Source organism: Panicum hallii, chromosome 7 (assembly GCF_002211085.1).
Source record: "Panicum hallii strain FIL2 chromosome 7, PHallii_v3.1, whole genome shotgun sequence".
Lineage (NCBI taxonomy): Eukaryota > Viridiplantae > Streptophyta > Magnoliopsida > Poales > Poaceae > Panicum > Panicum hallii.
Window position 1 is genome coordinate 8,648,945 of NC_038048.1, and position 19,643 is coordinate 8,668,587.

Genomic DNA, 19,643 nt, shown 5'->3' on the forward strand with positions numbered 1-19,643 from the left:
ACATCGTCGGAAAAACACTGAAGATGAGCCACGAGGCGTCGTTTTCGAGCATGACCTGATCGGGGAGAACTGTTAGAGAATCGGGAGCTCGATGGAACTTCTTAATGATTCGGAGAGGATAATGTTAAAAGGATGTACAACAAGATACAGCTCGGTCCGACTACGATGAGAATCAAAATAGAAATATTTTCCAGAACACATTTTCAAGTTTAAAATAAATCTAGAAAAGTCCAGATAAATATTTCAAACCAAGAAAAATATATCCGGAAGAATCCCAAAATTTTCAAGGAAAAACTCGGGAGGTAATTTGGGTCACGATGATTCCAAATAAAATATTTGGGACTCATGAAAAAGAATTTTAGAGTTTTCCAAGTAATAAAATAAATGGTTCTAGCTCTCGGATAAATAGAATAATTGCCAGAAAAATCTTTAAAATTCTCGGAAAATCCTATTGATAGATGAACACATTGTAAAAGATAGTCACACCCCCCTTAAACAGAATCTCGTCCCGAGATTCGCAAGGGCTAGTGACAAAGAAGAGAGTTAGGATAAAAGATTTCATCAAGGAGGCGACAAGATAATAAGGTCGGTATCGAGAAAAGGGAGAATTTGGATTTGGATCTTCACTTGCTTTCAGCTGGATTGAGCAGAAGGCGTTGCGAGAGATTCACAAGGGCTGGTGATTGGAAGGGGAGATAGAACACAGAGTTTTTTTTAAAGAGTAAGGCAAGATGGCAAGATGGGTAACAAGAAGGGAGGGAAGATGATTGGATCTTCTTCACATGCTTCCAAGCAGATGGGGTTGACGAGAGATTTACAAAACCTTGTGGTTGAAAGGAGGCGACAAGGTAACAAGATGGGTATCAAGAAAGAGAGAAAACAGATTTGGATCTTCTGTGCTAACTTTTGCCAAGGAGCAGGAAGACGGCGTCGATGAGAGATTCGTAAAGTCTAGAGATAGAAAGGAGAGAGAAGGCAAAAAAGAGCTTCTGACAAGGAGAAAAATGATATGACAAGATGGGTATCGAGAGAAAAAAGATATGACAAGATGGGTATCGAGACAGAAAGATGGAATTTGGGTTTGGGTCTTTTCTGCTGGCTTATGCTTTGAACGTGAGGATATCGTGGTTGAGAAAACTAAGGAAGAAATGATGTCATTGTAGGCACAAATCCCACAACACATCAACGAAAAAAAATAAGGAGTCTAAGCAGACAAGAACAAAACAACAAGCATTACAAGCACACCAAAATAAACTATCAAACAACCGAAACTAATGTTTTACAATTGAAAAGGGAAACCTCTTAGGTATGGGTCATATCTTAAAGCTTCAGCATTTTTGATGTAGGCATCTCTCCCAGCTTGTCTGGCAGACATTGACTTCTTGAGTGTAACACCTATAAGTCCAATGCAGTCTTCAGTTTTTCTGGCTTGACTTCTTGTAGTAGATGATTACTTCCATTCTTCGGGGTACAAGGTCGGACGATCTAACGTTTGTAACAAGAGGAGAGAAGAAAATCACTTTTGAATTGAAGGCAAAGGGATTTTCAAGGTGAACATACTTGAAATAAAGGAGGAGATAAATTGGTACAATTGGATACAGGGTAACCAATATCAACGAGGGGACAAGTGGACAAGGAAATTATGAGATGCAAAATCAATAGAAAGAAGGGGATAAAAGAAAAGGATACAGAGTTAGATAAAAGCAGCATCAAGGATGAGATAAATGAAGAAGGGTGAGGAATAAACAACAAAAAGGGTCAAGGATATGGTAAAATATGACTTTTATGTCAAAATGGATCTTAGAAAACGACCATTGTTATCTGGCTGGCGTCCTACGGTTGACACAGCTCTGATACCAACTCTGTCACACCCGGTTTTAAGAACAAAACCGAATGCAGAACTATATGTATGCCAGGATCAAGTTCCATACATATAGTGACTTCATCAGTGAATAATCAGCAACAGTATCACGAAAAGAGATTTAAAAGACTATAAAGATTATCAGAGTTATACAGCTTATCCTGGAAACGGAGACTTCAAACTTCACAGGCAATCGACCGGGGGTTGCGCAGGCCTAGAACTCAGCATCATCTTCAAAAGACTTCACATCACTTTCTTCTCTGAGCAGCAATTATAACAAGCGTGAGTACACTTATGGTTGGTACTCAGCAAGTGTTGGGAATTATATGACATGAAGGCCAAAAGCAAGGAAAGGCTGACTGGCTTACTGCGATAAGCAATTTTAGTTGGTCAAGTTTTATTAGCACCTAATTACTAAGGTATAAGTTCATACCAAAAACCCATATTAAAAGAGAGAGAAGAGATACAGCATAAGCATAACCACAACCATAAACATGGTCCACATAACCATGATCAACGATTTAATTCATCTTCAAGTTCAATTATCATGTGAGGGTCCAAGCCGCTCTTAACCGTGAGCACGACTGATATATCAGTTTTCACTCTGCAGAGGTTGTACACTTTACCCACAATTCGTGTCTCCCGATTTGCCCGAGGTAGCTAGCCTCTTAAACACTTCCGAGGTGAGTGGCAAGGGATTCACTAGGAGGCCTTTACAAATATTCCCTAACTTATGACAGTCCGCTGAGGTTTCAAGTCAACGCGGTCATAACTCTCCCTAATGAGGTAGACGCCTTACCCAGGACCCTATCATACCCTCAAGAGGACCGAGCTATACCCCGACGATGCAACCCCTCTTGCCCTTTCGGTAAGATCGTCATAAGCTAGTGTTTCTAATTAATCAGCCAAGACCAGAGCCATATAGTATTGTGGTTGCACTGTTTTCCTGGGTGGTTCTCCATGTTCCGATTAAACATATAATCTTGTGATTAACAACACAAAGAGCATGAACATGGATAAAACAGGTGTAGCATCATCATTATCATCATCATGGTTATATATTATTCCCGAACCGGAACCAGTTATAGCAACTAAGCAATAGCTACCCAACAACAAAGATAAAACCTAGGTTGACAAGGAATGATCACAAAGACTAGGCATATCCTTAATTAGGATCCATCAATATTAGGACACTTGCATGCATATAAAGGAAATGTTGTATTTATTATGATTATTAGGACAAAAGTATGATCAAGGAAACACTTGCCTTTCTTTTAGAGAATAGCTGCTCAGAGTCTTCAATTCTTGTTCTTGAAACTCTATATCTTCAAAGCACTTGGATCACGCTCCTTCTAACGTCACACAAGCATCGGTCCCAAATCATACAAGCAAGCAAACAAACAAGAACGACTGAGAACGGATACATCAAACAAAAGGAAAGCTTTAAAAGAGCGAACTAAAGGATAAGGCTCGTTGCTACGGTCACGAGAGCGCAAGAAACGCGGAAAACGGAGCTAGGGTTGAAAAGAAACAGCTATCGGAAGACTTATGCTATGAAAGAAATAAAAGAACTATATGCTTTCATTTATTTTAATCCAGAAAACTAATGTAAAAGATATTCAAAAGAGAATATCCCTAATTATAATTAACTCATATTATATTTGCATTTATAAAGATGAAATAGAACTTAGTCAAATTTTATATACAATTCTCTATGTACAAATTACACTAATTAAATAATTAATTAGAAAAGAAAACTGGTGAGAACATCTAAACGCATAACTTTATGATTTGTGTTGAACTAAACAAATTAAATTACAAACACGTTTAAGTTGATATTAATCAAATTAACATTAATTATGAAAATCGGAGAAAAGACTTAATTGGATTTTATTTCGGAAAACTAGATGAGAAGATATTATTCAAATTAAATTGATATTTAATTTTAAAAACAGGAATTACGGCACAACAATGCTACTAAATGATAGCTTAGGGTTTTAGAAGACTAACGCAAAAAGAACGGATCGAAACGGATCTAAAACGCGGAAACTACGCATAAAACAGGGTTACAGGGGCCTATACGCAATTAACTATAGACTTTAGGGGTTAGCAGAAAAGAAATACAAGACACAGAAAATAGTGCTTGCAAAACAGGAAAAGATTAGGGTTAGATCTGAAAAATTCCATGGTGGGGCTGGATTGAAAAGATGTAATAGATCTAGGGGGTTTTCTACAAAATCTGCAAGAGACAGGAAAGAACAGGAAAAATTACATCTTTCTTCGGGGACTGGATTGCAAAAGCTCGAGTTTCCTCCATGGCTGCTGCACGGGAGCTTCCTGCCGGCCAAAATTGGAGTGATTTAGACCATGGGAGAGCACGGGAATTGGGGGAAAAGAAAGAGGAGAGGGAGGGGGTTCGATTCCATGCCTTACCCGCAGCGGAGATGCATCGTGGTGATCGAATTTCGCGGAGGAAGATGAAGGGTGGGTCTGTTCATCCGTTCCAAGCGGTTCTGCTCCTCTGCTAGTTCTGGCGGCGGCCTGTAGGAGAGAGGCAGGCAGGGGGCGGCAGGGCCGGCCTGCAGGGGGGCGCGACGTAGGGGCGAGGGCGGCGCGCAGGAGGTGCGGGGCGCGTCGACCTGGCGGCGGCGATGCAGGGGCGTGCAGGATGAGGCACGGGGGGAGAAAACGGCTGCAGCAGCCAGCTGCTGGCGGCGCCCAGGGGCAGGGGCGGCGCGGCAAGCACGACCTGCAGGGGGGAGACGGCGCTGCGTAGGGGAAACGGGCAGGGGCTCACGCGAGGAGGCTGGGCGCGCAGGGGCGGCGCACAGACACGCATGGCGGCGCTGGGACTCAGGCCGGGCAGGGGCGCACGGTGCTGCACTTTCTGATGGTCGTGTGCAGCACGGGAACAGCGCGCGTAGCAAGGGGCTGGGCAGAGCGATGACGAGGCCGGCAGGGGGTGGCAGTGCTGCGGCAGGAGATGCACAGAAGGGCGATGACGCTCCTGGTGGCCGGCGGCAGCACCTGTTCGTGGATGCGCAGGAGGAGGGAGAGCAGGGGCGCGAGGAAAATCTAGGGCCGGCTACGTGGGCAGCAGGGATGCGACGCAGACGGTATCAGGTAGGTTTTATATGGGCACAGGGGCTAGGGTACAGGGGGAAGGCGGCGTGCAGAAGAAGCAGACTGGAACGGGGGTTCGACTTGCGGATTTTTATAGAGCGAAACGTCCTGCTTCAACGTAGCACGCACGCCAAGGGGCGGCTGTGCAGGGGCGCACGTGAAGAAGGATGTGGCGGCGCTGCACAGGAAAGGAAGTGAGAGGAGGCTAGGGTTACGCGAGGATTTATAGGGCACGCAGGAGGTTTTAGCGAGCAGGAAAAAAAAGCGGTGCGAGGCCGAGGGGTTCGGTTATGGGCCGAAACAGATTCGGGTGAGGGCTGAACACGAAAATGAGCTCACTGCTAGATGAACATGAACGAGCTGTTCGAGAATGCGAAAAAGAGAAAAGAGAGATCAGGCCAAGTCGTTGGGGCTAACGGTGATCGAACATCATCGGAAAAACACTGAAGACGAGCCACGAGGCGTCGTTTTCGAGCATGACCTGATCGGGGAGAACTGTTAGAGGATCGGGAGCTCGATGGAACTTCTTAATGATTCGGAGAGGATAATGTTAAAAGGATGTACAACAAGATACAGCTCGGTCCGACTACGATGAGAATCAAAATAGAAATATTTTCCAGAACACATTTTCAAGTTTAAAATAAATCTAGAAAAGTCCAGATAAATATTTCAAACCAAGAAAAATATATCCGGAAGAATCCCAAAATTTTCAAGGAAAAACTCGGGAGGTAATTTGGGTCACGATGATTCCAAATAAAATATTTGGGACTCATGAAAAAGAATTTTAGAGTTTTCCAAGTAATAAAATAAATGGTTCTAGCTCTCGGATAAATAGAATAATTGCCAGAAAAATCTTTAAAATTCTCGGAAAATCCTATTGATAGATGAACACATTGTAAAAGATAGTCACATCCTAAAATTGAATATTTTAGGGTGTGACAGATGTACACCTTTTCCATCCCCTGCCTTAGTTGGAGAATAGCTCCTCCGACTACTTCTATCTTATCAGCATTGGGTTGAGCTCTTAGATGGAAAAGATGATAGAACAAGTCAAAATGGGGTTCTATCCCTAAGAAGGCTCCACAGAAATGTACAAAGATGGCTATGTGGAGAATTGAGTTGGGATTCAAGTGGTGAAGCTGGATGCCATAGTGAAAAAGGAGGCTGCGGAAGAAATCAGAAGTCAGCAATGCTAGCCCGCGCTCGACAAAGGGCTGGAATAGCACTATTCATCAGCCTCTTTGTACGGCCTCTTATCCCCAATGGTGGTGCGCCACTAGATGATCTCCTAGGACTGAAGCAGTCCCTCATCTACAAGTGCTTTGCGATCAGCTTCGGAGCACTTACTTTTCTCCACCTGTCCCCAGTGGTGGCGGCGGGCTTGGATTCCTTCCCTTTCCTCTTGGAGGCGCCTTTCATGATGTCACAAGCTTTTTCACTCGCATGCGCTCGGGACCTGAGTACGAAGGTGGCGGAGATGTGCTCGGGGAAGCAGGGGCTCTCAGCGAATACTTTTCGCACAGGGAGGAAGTTGGGACTAGCCTAGATCTAATTCTAGCAGCGGTGGCAGCGGCTACAGGACACAGGAAGATGAAAGGACAAAGCAGTAAGAATGTAAGCAAAGGGGTGAGTAAACTCTAAGTTACCGCGCGGTTAAATGACCAGCGGTGACTCTGCAATTACTATATGGAATGCGAATGGTTTTTTCCCTTGGGATAAGATTTGTTTTGAGCGGTAATTTTGGTTACTTTGGGAAAGTTATTTTCTTAACTATTTTTTCAGGGATGCTATCAAAAAAAGGGGTTTTTGAATTTCTGAACCAATTTACTCATTTTAACCATTAACTCAAATTTTTAATTTTTTACACAATCCATGCCATGACTCTTTGGATCTTTTTTTTCAAAACTTTGGGATTTGGATTCAAGGCTCGGGGGCTGCAGGACACGTGTCATTGATGGCTTATTTTTCAAGTTTTTGGAAGATAATAACAAAAGATTCAAGACTAATTTTACCCTCAGCCTGATTCTTCGATTCAACCTAAGGCTCGGGGGTACTCCACTCCACTCCATATGGAGTGCGAGTTTCAATGCACCACATAAAAAACAAGACTTGAAAACTACTCGGGGTATGAGCACCTCATAGCCTCGATGCAGCCAAGGAAGTACTCGTAAGACACCTTCAAGATGGAGTTCGGAAGAAACCGAAGACGCCTTCAGAAGTATTCGGGAGCCTGTAGTACTCGACTACGAAGAGCTCAGGGGCTTGTCAGCCCTAGGGCCACGGGACTGCGCGCATGATGTACATATTCTAGGATAAGGTATGGGACATGACCCACGCCCTACACCAGTTGTAACTACTCGTACAGGAGTAGAACTAGTCGGAACAGAAGATAACTACCCGAGTAGTACTCGGGTAGGATTTCTGAGCTTGTATTTAGCTAGAACTTTCATGTAACTTGTCCCCCAAAACTATATAAGGGTAGGTAGGGAATCCCTCCAAACATTACATCATCTAAGACAATACAAACCACCATACAGGATGTAGGGTATTATGCTCTCGATGGCCCAAACCTGTCTAAACTTTCGTGTTCCTTGTACCTTCGAGTTTATGATCTCGGCGGCACTCCACCTACAATTTACCACCTCGGGGGTTTCCCTCGGTGGGCTTGGAGGTTAAACACCGATAGACCCCCTGTCGGAAGTGTCACGCAACTTCCGGTAGGGGTCGTAACTTCCGACCCATGGTCAGATTTTACGACATACACTGAGTTAGTGAGAAAACTAAGTGGACAGGTGTGTGATTTTGTGTCTCTTTTGGATAGTTAGCATCTCAATTAAGCACTTTGACATCTTTAAGCTAGCTATTCGCATCCCTCTTCATAGTACGGTGTTTCCTATACTCAAATTCAAAATAGAAAATAAATAAAGATCTTCTTTTAAGCTCCGGCACCATCTATCAAGTAAATTGATGACTTTTCATGCAAATATTTTATTTTATTGAATTTTAACCCATCTATATCTCGATAAACACATTAGCTCCTTAATTATGCATGTCATCAACACCAAAACCCACTTGGGGGGTCAAATACACTGTCACGCACGTACCTATATCAGACCTCAGACGGCACGTGGTCGGGCGCGATGGCCAATGTTCGCAACGGCGAGCGACGAGTGGTCAGGGCCGCGACGGCGAGGGTCGCAGCGGAGGACCGCGGAGGGGGTCGCAAAGACGGGTAACCACGGCACGGAAGGATCCCGCGCCGACATGCTTAGGGTCACAACATTTGCAGGAGGATCACGATCGGGACAGATTGTGGGTGCGACGACGGCAGGAGATCAGGTCGGCGCGGGTGATCACGGCGGTTGCGGAACATTAGGTTTTTCCTATTGCGGGTAAAAGGGGATAGAAAATCAGATGAGAGAATCATGGAAAGAAGCGAGTTGAAATTCGAATTCCAAGGGCGCACGACGGAAGGCACCGCGAAGAAGTTCCATGGTTGTGACGAAGGATTGATCCGACGAGCCATAGAGCTTAGCAGCAGAACGAAAACTATCGGACGAACGTTGGAGATTAGAGGCTGAACGAAAGACGATTAGTGGGGTCGCACCGCGGCGACATATGACGGAGGTTTTCGTCCCGCTTAGGCTGTCTCCAGCGGCGTGCTGTAAAGCATTCTCTACTCTATATATAGAGGAAGATTCCGTTCTCTATTGCTCCAGCACCGTTCTCTATTGCTCCAGCAGCGTTCTCTGAATGGTCCTCTAAAATAGAGAACGCTACAGGTTTCCTCTATATATAGAGATTCTCTCTCCTCTTCTCTATTTTTTCTTTACGTTTCAAACACTGAATTAAATAAAAATAAAATATGTCCATAGCATTTGAGGTATGATAAATACGTACGTACAAAAATTTGGAACAAAATACGTTTCTAATATAGGGTTTAATGTATAGAGAACGAGATTTAGAGAATGTTGTTGGAGAGAAATGAGATATAGAGGAGAGAATCTTGTAGAGAATTCTGTAAATGAAGGATGTAGAGGATGGAATTTGGAGAATATCGCTGGAGACAGCCTTAGGATTTTTTTTTATAGTAGAGATTGGGACGCCTGGATACACATTGACGAAAGGGTCCACGGTTCAGGGACTCGCAGCACACATAGTGTGACACATTCACCTGTCGACTCAACTCTCTCTCCTACCCCACCTGTCAGTTATCTGGTTCGTTCATCTCCGATTCCACCGCAACCTCAATCTGCGCCGCCGCCATGCGCCTCGGCCGACGGGCGATCTTCCCCCTCGTCCGCACCACCACCACCACCACGACGTCGGCCGCGTCTTCACGCCCGGCCGTGCTGAGTGTCGGCCACGCGCTGCGCGAGCGGCGGCGCTTCACGGAGGCGGACGTGGCGGCGTACGCGGCGGTCAGCGGCGACCGCAACCTGGTGCACCTCGATGACGCCGTCGCCCGGGAGCTGGGCGGGTTCGAGCGCGGCCGCGTCGTGCACGGGATGCTCGTGGCCTCCCTCTTCCCTTCCATCATCGCCGCCCGCTTCGTACGTCTGCTCTTTCCTTGCTCTTTTCTCACCGGCATTTCGTCGAGCAGCACGTGAGCGTGGAGACTCACAGTGTACCTTGGCCTGATGCTTGGTTGGTGCAGCCTGGCGCGGTGTACGCGAGCCAGACCCTCAAGTTTGCCGCGCCGGTGTACGTCGGAGATGAGGTGGTCGCCCGAGTTCAGGCACTCCACATCAGGACCACGACCGCGGCGAACAGCTCCACGGCAAGCCGATACGTGTATGTACTTGGATGCAGCCTTGCTCGCCCCTTCGCATTAATCGTAGCTTCAGCCTACCTAACCTAGTTGTTCATTGCACTTAGCAGCGTCAAGTTCGCTACCAAATGCTTCACAGACGAAGAGGAGGGCTCTCTTGCGATCGAAGGGGAAGCCATGGCTGTTCTGCCCACACTGGAGCTCAGCTCTCAGTCAACTACTAACTAGTAATAAAAAGGTGACAAATGCTGTTGCTTAATTGTAGTACTAGTACGAGTAGAACAGTGCACAAGCTAAAGTCGCAAATCATAACATCTTGTGCTACTGCTGTCCTTCAGAAATTTTTCTTATCCCACATGAAAATCCCTCTCCTCACTAACACTGCTTATGGCGTACACTGTGTGCGAATTGAGCTTAGTATAGCGGTCACACTTTTTGCAAAGACAGTGAAGTAAACCTGTTGCTTGCTCCATGAATCCATGTGAGTATGTTTAGTGGACCAATCACCAGTGCATATCTATCTTGTACTATCACGTCTGTTAACTGCTGGCTACTCTCTACTACCATATAATCAGGGGCTTCCACAAACTTCTGGTATGTGAGTTCTTTCTTAAATAGAACAACTTACTTTGTAGACAATATATAATCAACTTGTGCCATCCATGGAAGTGATAGGATCTGAGCAAGAACAGTGCCAAATCAAGATATTTGTGTTGTTTTATTCACTTATGAATCTTGCCTATTCCTCTTATACTACTTATGACATTAGGAAACTAATTATAATCTATAACTTCAATGAAATTGGTTGCCTGATAACGATTAACAGAAGCAGCCTTATTTAACTGAAACCATTTACTCACCATTAAGGAATCCTATCAAACATAAAATTTAAATTTTCATTTGTATCAAATGTTGTTGCCAGATGGAATAATGCTGACGGTTCAGGACCCGGGTCCCCCGCGGGCTCACTTCTCGTTGATCGGCCCAAGGCCGCGCCTGAAACAAGCGTCCGTCTGCATGAGGCAGCAACTTCATTTGGGCTGTCTATGATGGGAATGAGTCTCTGTACTTGGTCTTTGTGGGCAGGGTGTTTCTCTCAGCATTTCTCAGCATCTTGGACTGCTTTAGAGCAGCTAGGACAGCAGCATCTTGACTGCTTTTAGGACAGCATCTAGTTTGGCATCTTAGACTAGCAACTAGCATATCCTTGGCTGGCTAGCAGCCTATAAATATGTATCCCCAACACCCTAGAGGGTATGGCATTGTGGTAGAATTTGAGAAGTAAACCCAGAAAAAATTCCCAACTCCTAGTGTCATCTTCACTCTCAATGAGAGTGAAAATTCTGCTACTAACAAGTGGTATCAGGGCCGTACTATCCTGTAGCCTAAGCATCTCCTGCTTATCCCCTTCCATAGCCTCGCAGCAGCCCCTGCCAGCAGCAGAAGCGGCAGCAGCAGCAGTTCCGGCTGCTCCTGCTCAACCCCCTTCCTCTGTACAGACAAGCAGCAGCTTGTCTGATGGAGGATCCACACCACGCAGCAGCAGCAGCCCCCCCGCAGCGCGCCATGTCCGCAGGACACTCTCGGCACTCGGTCGCCTCGAATGTGCGGCGCCAGTAGGAGGCCGAACTCGCTGCAGCGGAGGAGCGCGAGCGGGCAGCAGCACAGACCGCTGCCGCAGTGGCAAGGGCGTCGAGGCTGGCAACAGCAGAGCTGGCTGCAGCCAGAGCGGAGGTGGAGGCGGAACCAGCGGCGGCTGCAGCACGTGCGGCGGCAGCAGAGGCTGAAGCTCTACGCAGCAATGCCAGCAGCTCTGTCTGTGCTGACGACAACGCCGACGCAGACCTCGAGCTGCTGGCCATGGATGCATCTTGAGAGCGTGCGGCGTGGTGGGCAGCCGAGCACGCCTATAGCGGCGCTCCCGGAGGAGGCCAGCATGGCGGCGGTGCCCCCGGAGGCCAGCATGGCGGCGCTGCCCCCGGAGGCGCACATGGCGGTGGAGCTCCTGCCGGAGGCGTGCACGGCGGCGGCGCTCCTGGCGGAGGCGCGCACGGCTGCGGCGCTCCGGGCGGAGGCGCGCACGGCGGCGGCGCGCCGGGCGAAGGCGCACCTGATGGCCGCGCGTTGGAGGCCCAGCGGTTGCGGGAGAGGGTTGCTCAGCTGGAGGCTGAGATGGCCCATGACCGACGACACGGCAGGCTCGACGGAGAGCGCGCCCCTCACAGGCGGCGCGACTCCCTCTCCCCAGACCGGCGCTAAGGCCGTTACGGGGTCCAGGCCGTCGTCAGGGACGGTGGGTGGCCTACCCTCACCAATACCAACTATGTCGAGTGGGCCGCGATCATGAGGATCAGGCTCCAGGTGCGGCACTTGTGGGAGGCGGTCTACTACGGCGACGTCGACTTCGACGAGGATCGACGGGCGATGGACGCCCTCATTGCTGTAGTCCCGCCCGAGATGCAGTTCTCGCTCACACAGAAGGAGACTGCCAAGGAGGCCTGGGACGCCATCGCTGCGGCACGCATCGGCAGCGACCGCGCCCGCAAGTCCACACTGCAGACACTTCGCAAGAAGTGGGAGAACCTGGCATTCAAGCCGGGTGAGGACCTCGACAACTTCGCCCTCCGTCTCAACACCCTGAGGCAGAAGCTGGTGCAGTTCGGTGACGCCTCCTATGACGAGGAAAGAGCTATCGAGAAGCTCTTTCGTTGCGCCCCCCCGAAGTACAAGCAGATGGTTTGCTCGGTCGAGTCTCTAGTGGACCTCTCCACGATGTCGATCGAGGAGGCGATTGGTCGCCTCAAGGTCATCGACGCTGATGAGCCACAGCTTTCCTCAGACCCTGTCACCATTGGCAGCAAGCTCCACTTCGCTAGGAAGCAGTGGGAGGTCCGTCGAGGTGACGGGAAGAAGGGGGAGCCTTCTTCCATGACAGACGGCCGCAAGCGCGGCAAGCCGCGCAAGGCGCAGGGAGGCGCCCAGGCTGGGGCTCGAGAACGTGCCGAGGATGGCGCGCGCGGAGGTGCCCAAGGTGGCACCGTCGGCAAGCGCAAGCCGGCACAGGACGATGTTTGCCGCAACTGTGGTAAGTCTGGCCACTAGGCTAGGGACTGTCGATAGCCACGACGCGGCCAGGCCCACGTCGCACAGGCGGAGGAGGAGCCAGCTCTGCTCCTAGCACACACAAGCAACGAGCTACCTCCAGCGGCATCGGCTGCAGCGGCTCTCCTCCACCTTGACGAGCCGAAGGCACATGCCCTTCTCGGCGACGGCTCCGGCGACGACAAGACCGACGGGTGGTGCCTCGACACCGGTGCCACCCACCACATGACTAGCCGACGGGAGTTCTTCACCGAGCTTGACCCCAGCGTCCGAGGTCTCGTCAGGTTTGGAGCTGCCTCCAGCGTGGAGATCAAGGGCGTCGGTTCCGTGGTCTTCACCGCCAAGTCCGGTGAGCACAGGCTGCTCACCGGAGTCTACTACATTCCCGCGTTGAGGAACTCCATCATCAGCGTGGGACAGCTAGATGAGAACGGCTCGCGCGTGATGGTTGAGGACGGAGTCATGAGGATTTGGAATCGCCAGCGTCGCCTTATTGCCAAGGTAACCAGGGGCGCAAACCGCCTCTATGTCCTCCATGTGCAGGTGGCACAACCCTTCTGTCTCACTGCTCGTCGGGACGACGAGGCGTGGCAGTGGCACGAGCGCTTCGGGCACCTCAACTTCGAGGCCCTGAAGCGGCTCAGTGCCAAGGAGATGGTGCGAGGCCTGCCGTCCCTCGACCATGTGGAGCAGTTCTGCGACGTATGCGTGTTGACAAAGCAGAGACGGCTCCCATTTCCCCACCAGGCGAGCTTCCAAGCCAAGGAGCAGCTCGAGCTCGTTCACGGGGACTTGTGTGGCCCGGTGACACCGGCCACACCGGGAGGACGACGTTACTTCCTGCTGCTCGTCGACGACCACTCCCGCTACATGTGGGTGATGGTCCTCGGCAGCAAGGGAGAGGTTGCGGACGCCATCAGGCGCACGCAAGCTGTGACGGAGTCGGAGTGTGGCCGCAAGTTGCGCGTGTTGCGCACCGACAACGGCGGCGAATTCACGGCGGCTGAATTCGCGTCGTATTGCGCTGAAGAAGGCATTCAGCGCCACTACTCCGCGCCGTACAGTCCGCAGCAGAACGGCGTCGTCGAGCGGCGCAACCAGACGGTTGTAGGGATGGCCCGGGCCCTCCTCAAGCAGAGGGGGATGCCGGCTGTCTTCTGGGGAGAGGCCGTGGTGATGGCCGTCTACATCCTCAACCGCTCGCCTACCAAGGCACTCGACGGCAGGACGCCATACGAGGCTTGGCATGGGCGCAAGCCGGCGGTCTCCCACCTGCGGGTCTTTGGCTGCCTCGCGTTCGCCAAGGAGCTTGGCCACGTCAGCAAGCTCGACGACAGGAGCACTCCGAGAGTGTTCATCGGCTACGCGGAGGGCTCGAAGGCCTACCGCATCCTCGACCCGAAGACACAGCGTGTGCGCACCGCGCGCGATGTTGTATTCAACGAAGGCCGAGGATGGGCGTGGGACAAGGCAGTGGACGACGGCTCGACTCCGGCGTACGACGACTTCACTGTCGAGTACTTCCACTTCGAGGGAGCTGGGGGAGTAGGCAGCCCTTCTTCGACGAGCGTGCCTACCCCAGTCCCCGAGCCTTCACCGTCCCCGACGCCTTCTACCCCAGCAGCACCATGCTCTTTAGCCAGGACTCGGGCTGCGACGAGATCGTCTTCGCCGACTCCACCACAGCCGGCGACACCATGCTCTCCAGCCACGACTCCGGCTAAGACGAGTTCCTCGTCGGCTCCATCTCAGTCGGCAACGCCATGCACTCCAGCACCGACAGCCACTTCTCCGGTCATGTCTACTGTAACACCCTAATGTAATTTTCCTAAATTTTGAGGAATTTATTTGGGCTTAAATAAAATTTTCAGAGTTTTCCCTAATTTATCTCGCGTTTAAAGTAATTTTATGATGCAAGTAATTAGAAATTTATTATAGGGTCAACTTGTTTGTGCATTCATGCTGGTGCATTATTTTATTTGTGTTGGGTTTGAATTCAAATCTATTTGAATTCAAATAGTTTGTTTGAATAGATTGAGTGATGGGAAAGAAAAGGAAAAGAATAGGGAAAGAAACCAGCCCAAACCCTCTCAGCCCAGCCCACTCCCCCTCTCCCTCTCTCCCTCACGGGCTCTCTCTTCCCCTGGCCCACTTCCTCCCTCGGGTCTCTTCTCTCTCCTCTCCTTCCCCGCGTGGGCCACGACCCCGGCCCAGTTCCCAGCCCCACGCCTCTCCCTCTCTCTCTCTCTCTTTTCCTCCACGGCCAGCCCGAGCCGGCCCTTCTCTTCCCACGCGAGCAGCCACTCACGGCCTCTGCCAGGCCGGTCCCACCGGTCAGGCGTTTCTTCCCCCTTTCCTCGCGCCTCCTCTGTTTTCTCCTCTCGCCGGTCCGGCCGTTCTGCCGCTGACCGAGGGCCGCCCCGCCGCACCTTGGGCTTCCCTCTCTCGCGCTCGCGCGGCCCCACTGGTCAACACCCGAGCCTTCTTTCCCCTTCTAGAAGCCCCGCCGCACCTGGGTAAGGCCGAGTCGCAACGAACCGCGGAAGGCACGGGATCCGTTGCCAGCGACCCGCACGCCGAGGCCCTTCATCCCTTTTTCTTGCCCACGTCCGCTCTCTCGTGTCTCGCCCAGCCGCCACTGCTCATCCCAGTCTTCCCCGTGCCCTGGAGCTCGCCGGATTTGAGCTCGAACCATTGCCGCCGGTGAGTCGCCTCCGAGCAATTGCCGGCCACCGGTGTTCCCCGAGCCGTGCTGACCTCCCCATCTCCTTCGCAGGAACCTCCCGGAGCGATTCCCACCATCCAGAGGGCCCGGCCACCCCGGCATCGTCCCCCTCCGCGGGAGCCCGACCCCTTCGCCGCCGGTCGTCGTCGCCGTCCTTCCTCCGTTGCACCGCCGGCCCCCACATTCCTCCGGTGAGCTTCGCTCCATCACCCTGGTCCTTTTGCACCAGATGCAGTAGCCCTTAGCCGCCCGTAGCGCCCAGAACGCGAGCGCCGTCGTTGCGCCGTCGCCCCGAGCCGCTCTCACCGCCGTTCTGCCCTAGTCATGCCCAAATCCTCCACCACGACTGCCCAGATGGATTACACATGCCGCCAGCGTCCTCCAGGACTTGACCTCATCCCAGATGGAGCTCGGACGGCCGAGAACGGTCTGCGCCGGCAAGGCGCCGCCGCGGAGATGAGCTCCGGTGTCCATTCCGCCGCCGGCCGCGCCCCTGTGAACCTCAGCCGCGCGATCAAGATCCGAGGGCCCAGAAAAGAGAGTACCGCTTCAGCCTGGCATTCTTGCTAAAGAACCCCTGTCTTTCAGAGAAATAAACCCACAGTCCTAGTTAGTTGAGAAATAATTCCAGAAAGACCAAGAATCTTGCACGGACCCCCCTGAGCTTTTCGGTTTTCGAACCCGCAGTCCATGCTTTGGGTTTTCACGCGCTAGCCCCTGAGTCTATGCTTTAATTACGCTTAGGTCCTCAGTTTTTGCACAGAAACCCTGTAAGTCATGTTTTTCTCGCAAATAGGTCCCTGGATCTTGTTTTAAGCGTAGTTTTCGCGTTTTAGCTCCGTTTTAGGTGTTCTTTATATCCACGCGATCGTTGTAACGCGTAGAATAGTTCTAGGCTAGTTTTATGTGCTGTTCCATTGTCTTGGTGCACTGTTGCTTATATTTTGCTATTGTTTGCATGTGTGTGCATGTGTGGCCCATGTCTTGCTGTTACGATCGTGAGTAGACGTCGAGCCACCGGAGCAGTACCAGGAGCAGCCATCTTCCGAGCAGTTCGAGCAGCAGCCGGGAGAGTACGAGGAAGGCAAGTATAACATGAACCTCCTATTACTTTTAAATACAATTTCATACTACATTTAATTCTGTATGCTTATAAGGATTTCCTAGCCACCTTTATATCCTTTATATATATCCTTTGGGTTGCATTTTGGTTAGTTGTGCTAGGTTGCTGCGCTATAACATATCTTGGTCCTTTTTAATTAATTTGAATAATGGTCTTATGCAACTTAATTCTGGAGCCGACCCTCTGTGCTGTGTGCTTGAGTGGTTTGTGCATCCTTAAAAGATGTTTTGTTAGAAACATGGTTTAGGGGGCCAGCACGGTGCTTAGTGCTTGGTTGGCCACTCTCCATAAGGACCGGTTCATAGAGCGACAACCTGGGACAACCGCGCAACCACAAGACTGGAATGGGACGGTCTTGACTTACTAATTAGGTTATTTTGGTTCGGGAATAACTTACCTGCGTGGGCAAGAGGGGTGGTAAGCTTCAATGGTCCCTGCTCCTCCGGCTTGGTCTGTGCTGTGTGTCTTGTACCCCCGGAGGTGGGCCCCATCGTCGCTGATCCAGAATCCTTAGCGGTTACACCTTACCAACGTGATCCTTTGTAACGGTCTCGTAGTGTGCTTGCTAGCCATCTCACCTAAGGAAGTGTGATGAACAACTAGCATAGCTCACGACTTCTGGGTAAAGTTGTGCAACCTCTCGAGAGTGTAAAACTGATATATCAGCTGTGCTCACAGTCATGAGCGGCCCAGATCCTCCGTCTGATTAGTGGGGTTATCAACCTTTGATTAGGGAGATTTCCCCGGGTGGTTTTGGTTTGGATGGTTCTCAGTAGTTCTTAATTAATATTGATTAATTCTTATGCAATTTGGGTTATGGTAACTCATCCACTTGTAGTAATTAGCTTTAATAAAATTTGCCAAGATTAAAAGCTAATGCAGTTGAGTCAGCTAACCTTAGAGCCTCATACTCGTGTTATACTTGTTGAGTACTAGTTTGTACTCACACTTGCCTCTCTACTCTTCTGTTCTATTTTGGATATCTTCGACTGCTGCTCAGTGCCCGGCAACGTGGAGGATTACGTCAGCGGCTTCGACGACTTCTAGGTGTTTGTCTCCCAGTCAACGTCCCTGTGGCGCCCAGCTCTTCATGTATTCCTTTTACGCTTCCGCAACTCTTGAACCGATTCTTGATTCGGTTGTAATAAAATAATTCATTTATGATTCGTTTACGATTTATATTAATGTTATTCCTGACATGTGTTGTGATATCTTGATGATCTGTTGTATATATGCGTGACTTGATCCTGGCGCATATATGATTGCTCGATTTATATTCTTATAAATCGGGTGTGACATCTACTCCAGCACTAGCTCACGTCGAGCCCAGCCCGGTGGAGTTCGCTACCCCACTCTCTCACGATGAGGAGCGCATCGACGCGTGCTACGACGGCGAGCCGTTGCGGTACCGTACGATGGAGGACCTTCTCAGTGACCAGCCAGTGCCGGGACTAGTGCCTCACGACCTGGAGGGGCAGTTGCACCTTGCGTGCGACGACGGTGAGCCTCGGTCTTTCGCAGAGGCCGAGAAAGACGCGGCATGGCGTGCCACGATGAAGGCGGAGATGGATGCGGTTGAGAAGAACCGCACTTGGGAGCTTGCTGATCTCCCTTGTGGTCACCGCGCGATCACCCTTAAGTGGGTGTTCAAGCTGAAGAGGGATGAAGCCGGCGCCATCATCAAGCACAAGGCTCGCTTGGTGGCACGAGGTTTCTTGCAGCGGGAGGGGATCGACTTCGACGATGCCTTCGCTCCCGTGGCACGGATGGAGTCCGTGCGACTCCTCCTTGCGCTGGCTGCCCAGGAGGGCTGGCGTGTCCACCACATGGACATCAAGTCGGCGTTCCTTAACGGCGACTTGAAGGAGGAGGTCTACGTGCACCAGCTGCCGGGATTCGCGATCCCCGGTAAGGAGGACAAGGTGCTGCGCCTGCGCAAGGCCCTCTATGGCTTGCGGCAGGCACCAAGGGCATGGAATGCCAAGTTGGATTCCACGCTCAGGAGGATGGGCTTCGAGCAAAGCCCGCACAAGGCGGCCGTCTACCGACGGGGCAATGGAGGAAATGTCCTGCTGGTGGGCATCTACGTCGACGACTTGGTGATCACCGGCACCAAGGATGCGAAGGTGGCGGCGTTCAAGGAAGAGATGAAGGCCACCTTCTAGATGAGTGACCTGGGGCCTCTCTCCTTCTACCTGGGGATCGAGGTGCACCAGGACGACTCCGGGATCACACTTCGGCAGACCGCCTACGCCAAGCGCGTCGTTGAGCTAGCTGGGCTCACCGACTGCAACCCAGCTCTCACTCCGATGGAGGAGAGGCTGAAGCTGAGCCGTGATAGCAAGGCAAAGGAGGTGGACGCTACCCAGTACCGGCGTCTTGTGGGGAGCCTTCGCTACCTCGCCCACACATGGCCGGACTTAGCGTTCTCCGTCGGCTACGTTAGTCGGTTCATGCAGCGACCGACGACGGAGCACCAGCAGGCTGTGAAGAGGATCATCCGCTATGTTGCGGGGACTCTCGACCATGGCCTCTACTACCCGAGGTGCAGTGACAGCGACCACGCCGGCGACATCGACACCAGCAAGAGCACCAGTGGGATCCTCTTCTTCCTTGGCAAGTGCCTCGTCAGCTGGCAGTCGGTCAAGCAGCAGGTGGTAGCTCTGTCCAGCTGCAAGGCCGAGTACATCGCGGCCTCCACCGCTTCGACTTAGGCGATCTGGCTCGCTCGACTGCTAGGTGATCTCCTCGGCAGAGACGCTGGAGCGGAGGATCTCCGAGTGGATAGCAAGTCCGCTCTGGCCCTGGCAAAGAACCCCGTTTTCCATGAACGGAGCAAGCACATCCGGGTGAGGTACCACTTTATCCGAGGCTGTTTGGAGGAAGGGAGCATCAAGGCAGGCTACATCAACACCAAGGACCAGCTTGCAGACTTGCT

At 51.0% G+C, this 19,643-nt stretch overlaps 2 protein-coding genes across 4 annotated transcripts; both read left to right on the forward strand.

Annotated features, from left to right (window-relative positions):
• Positions 1 to 9,175: 9,175 nt before the first annotated feature.
• LOC112899830 ((R)-specific enoyl-CoA hydratase) lies at positions 9,176 to 16,647 on the forward strand. Of its 3 annotated transcripts, none has more exons than XM_025968453.1 (4): positions 9,176 to 9,537; positions 9,642 to 9,778; positions 9,866 to 9,993; positions 16,589 to 16,647. In XM_025968453.1, the coding sequence occupies exons 1-3, from the start codon at positions 9,250 to 9,252 to the stop codon at positions 9,981 to 9,983; spliced, it is 543 nt and encodes a 180-aa protein (XP_025824238.1). In that variant the 5' UTR covers positions 9,176 to 9,249; the 3' UTR covers positions 9,984 to 9,993; positions 16,589 to 16,647. The 3 variants fall into 3 exon arrangements, with proteins under 3 accessions (XP_025824238.1, XP_025824236.1, XP_025824237.1); XM_025968451.1 differs by lacking the exon at positions 16,589 to 16,647 and adding an exon at positions 10,678 to 11,297 and having other exon boundaries at positions 9,863 to 9,993; XM_025968452.1 differs by lacking the exon at positions 16,589 to 16,647 and having other exon boundaries at positions 9,866 to 10,249.
• Positions 16,648 to 18,870: 2,223 nt separating this feature from the next.
• On the forward strand, positions 18,871 to 19,419 carry LOC112900477 (uncharacterized mitochondrial protein AtMg00810-like). The gene has a single exon (XM_025969341.1). It carries the CDS (start codon positions 18,871 to 18,873, stop codon positions 19,417 to 19,419), a length of 549 nt encoding a protein of 182 aa, XP_025825126.1.
• The last annotated feature ends 224 nt before the right edge of the window (positions 19,420 to 19,643 follow it).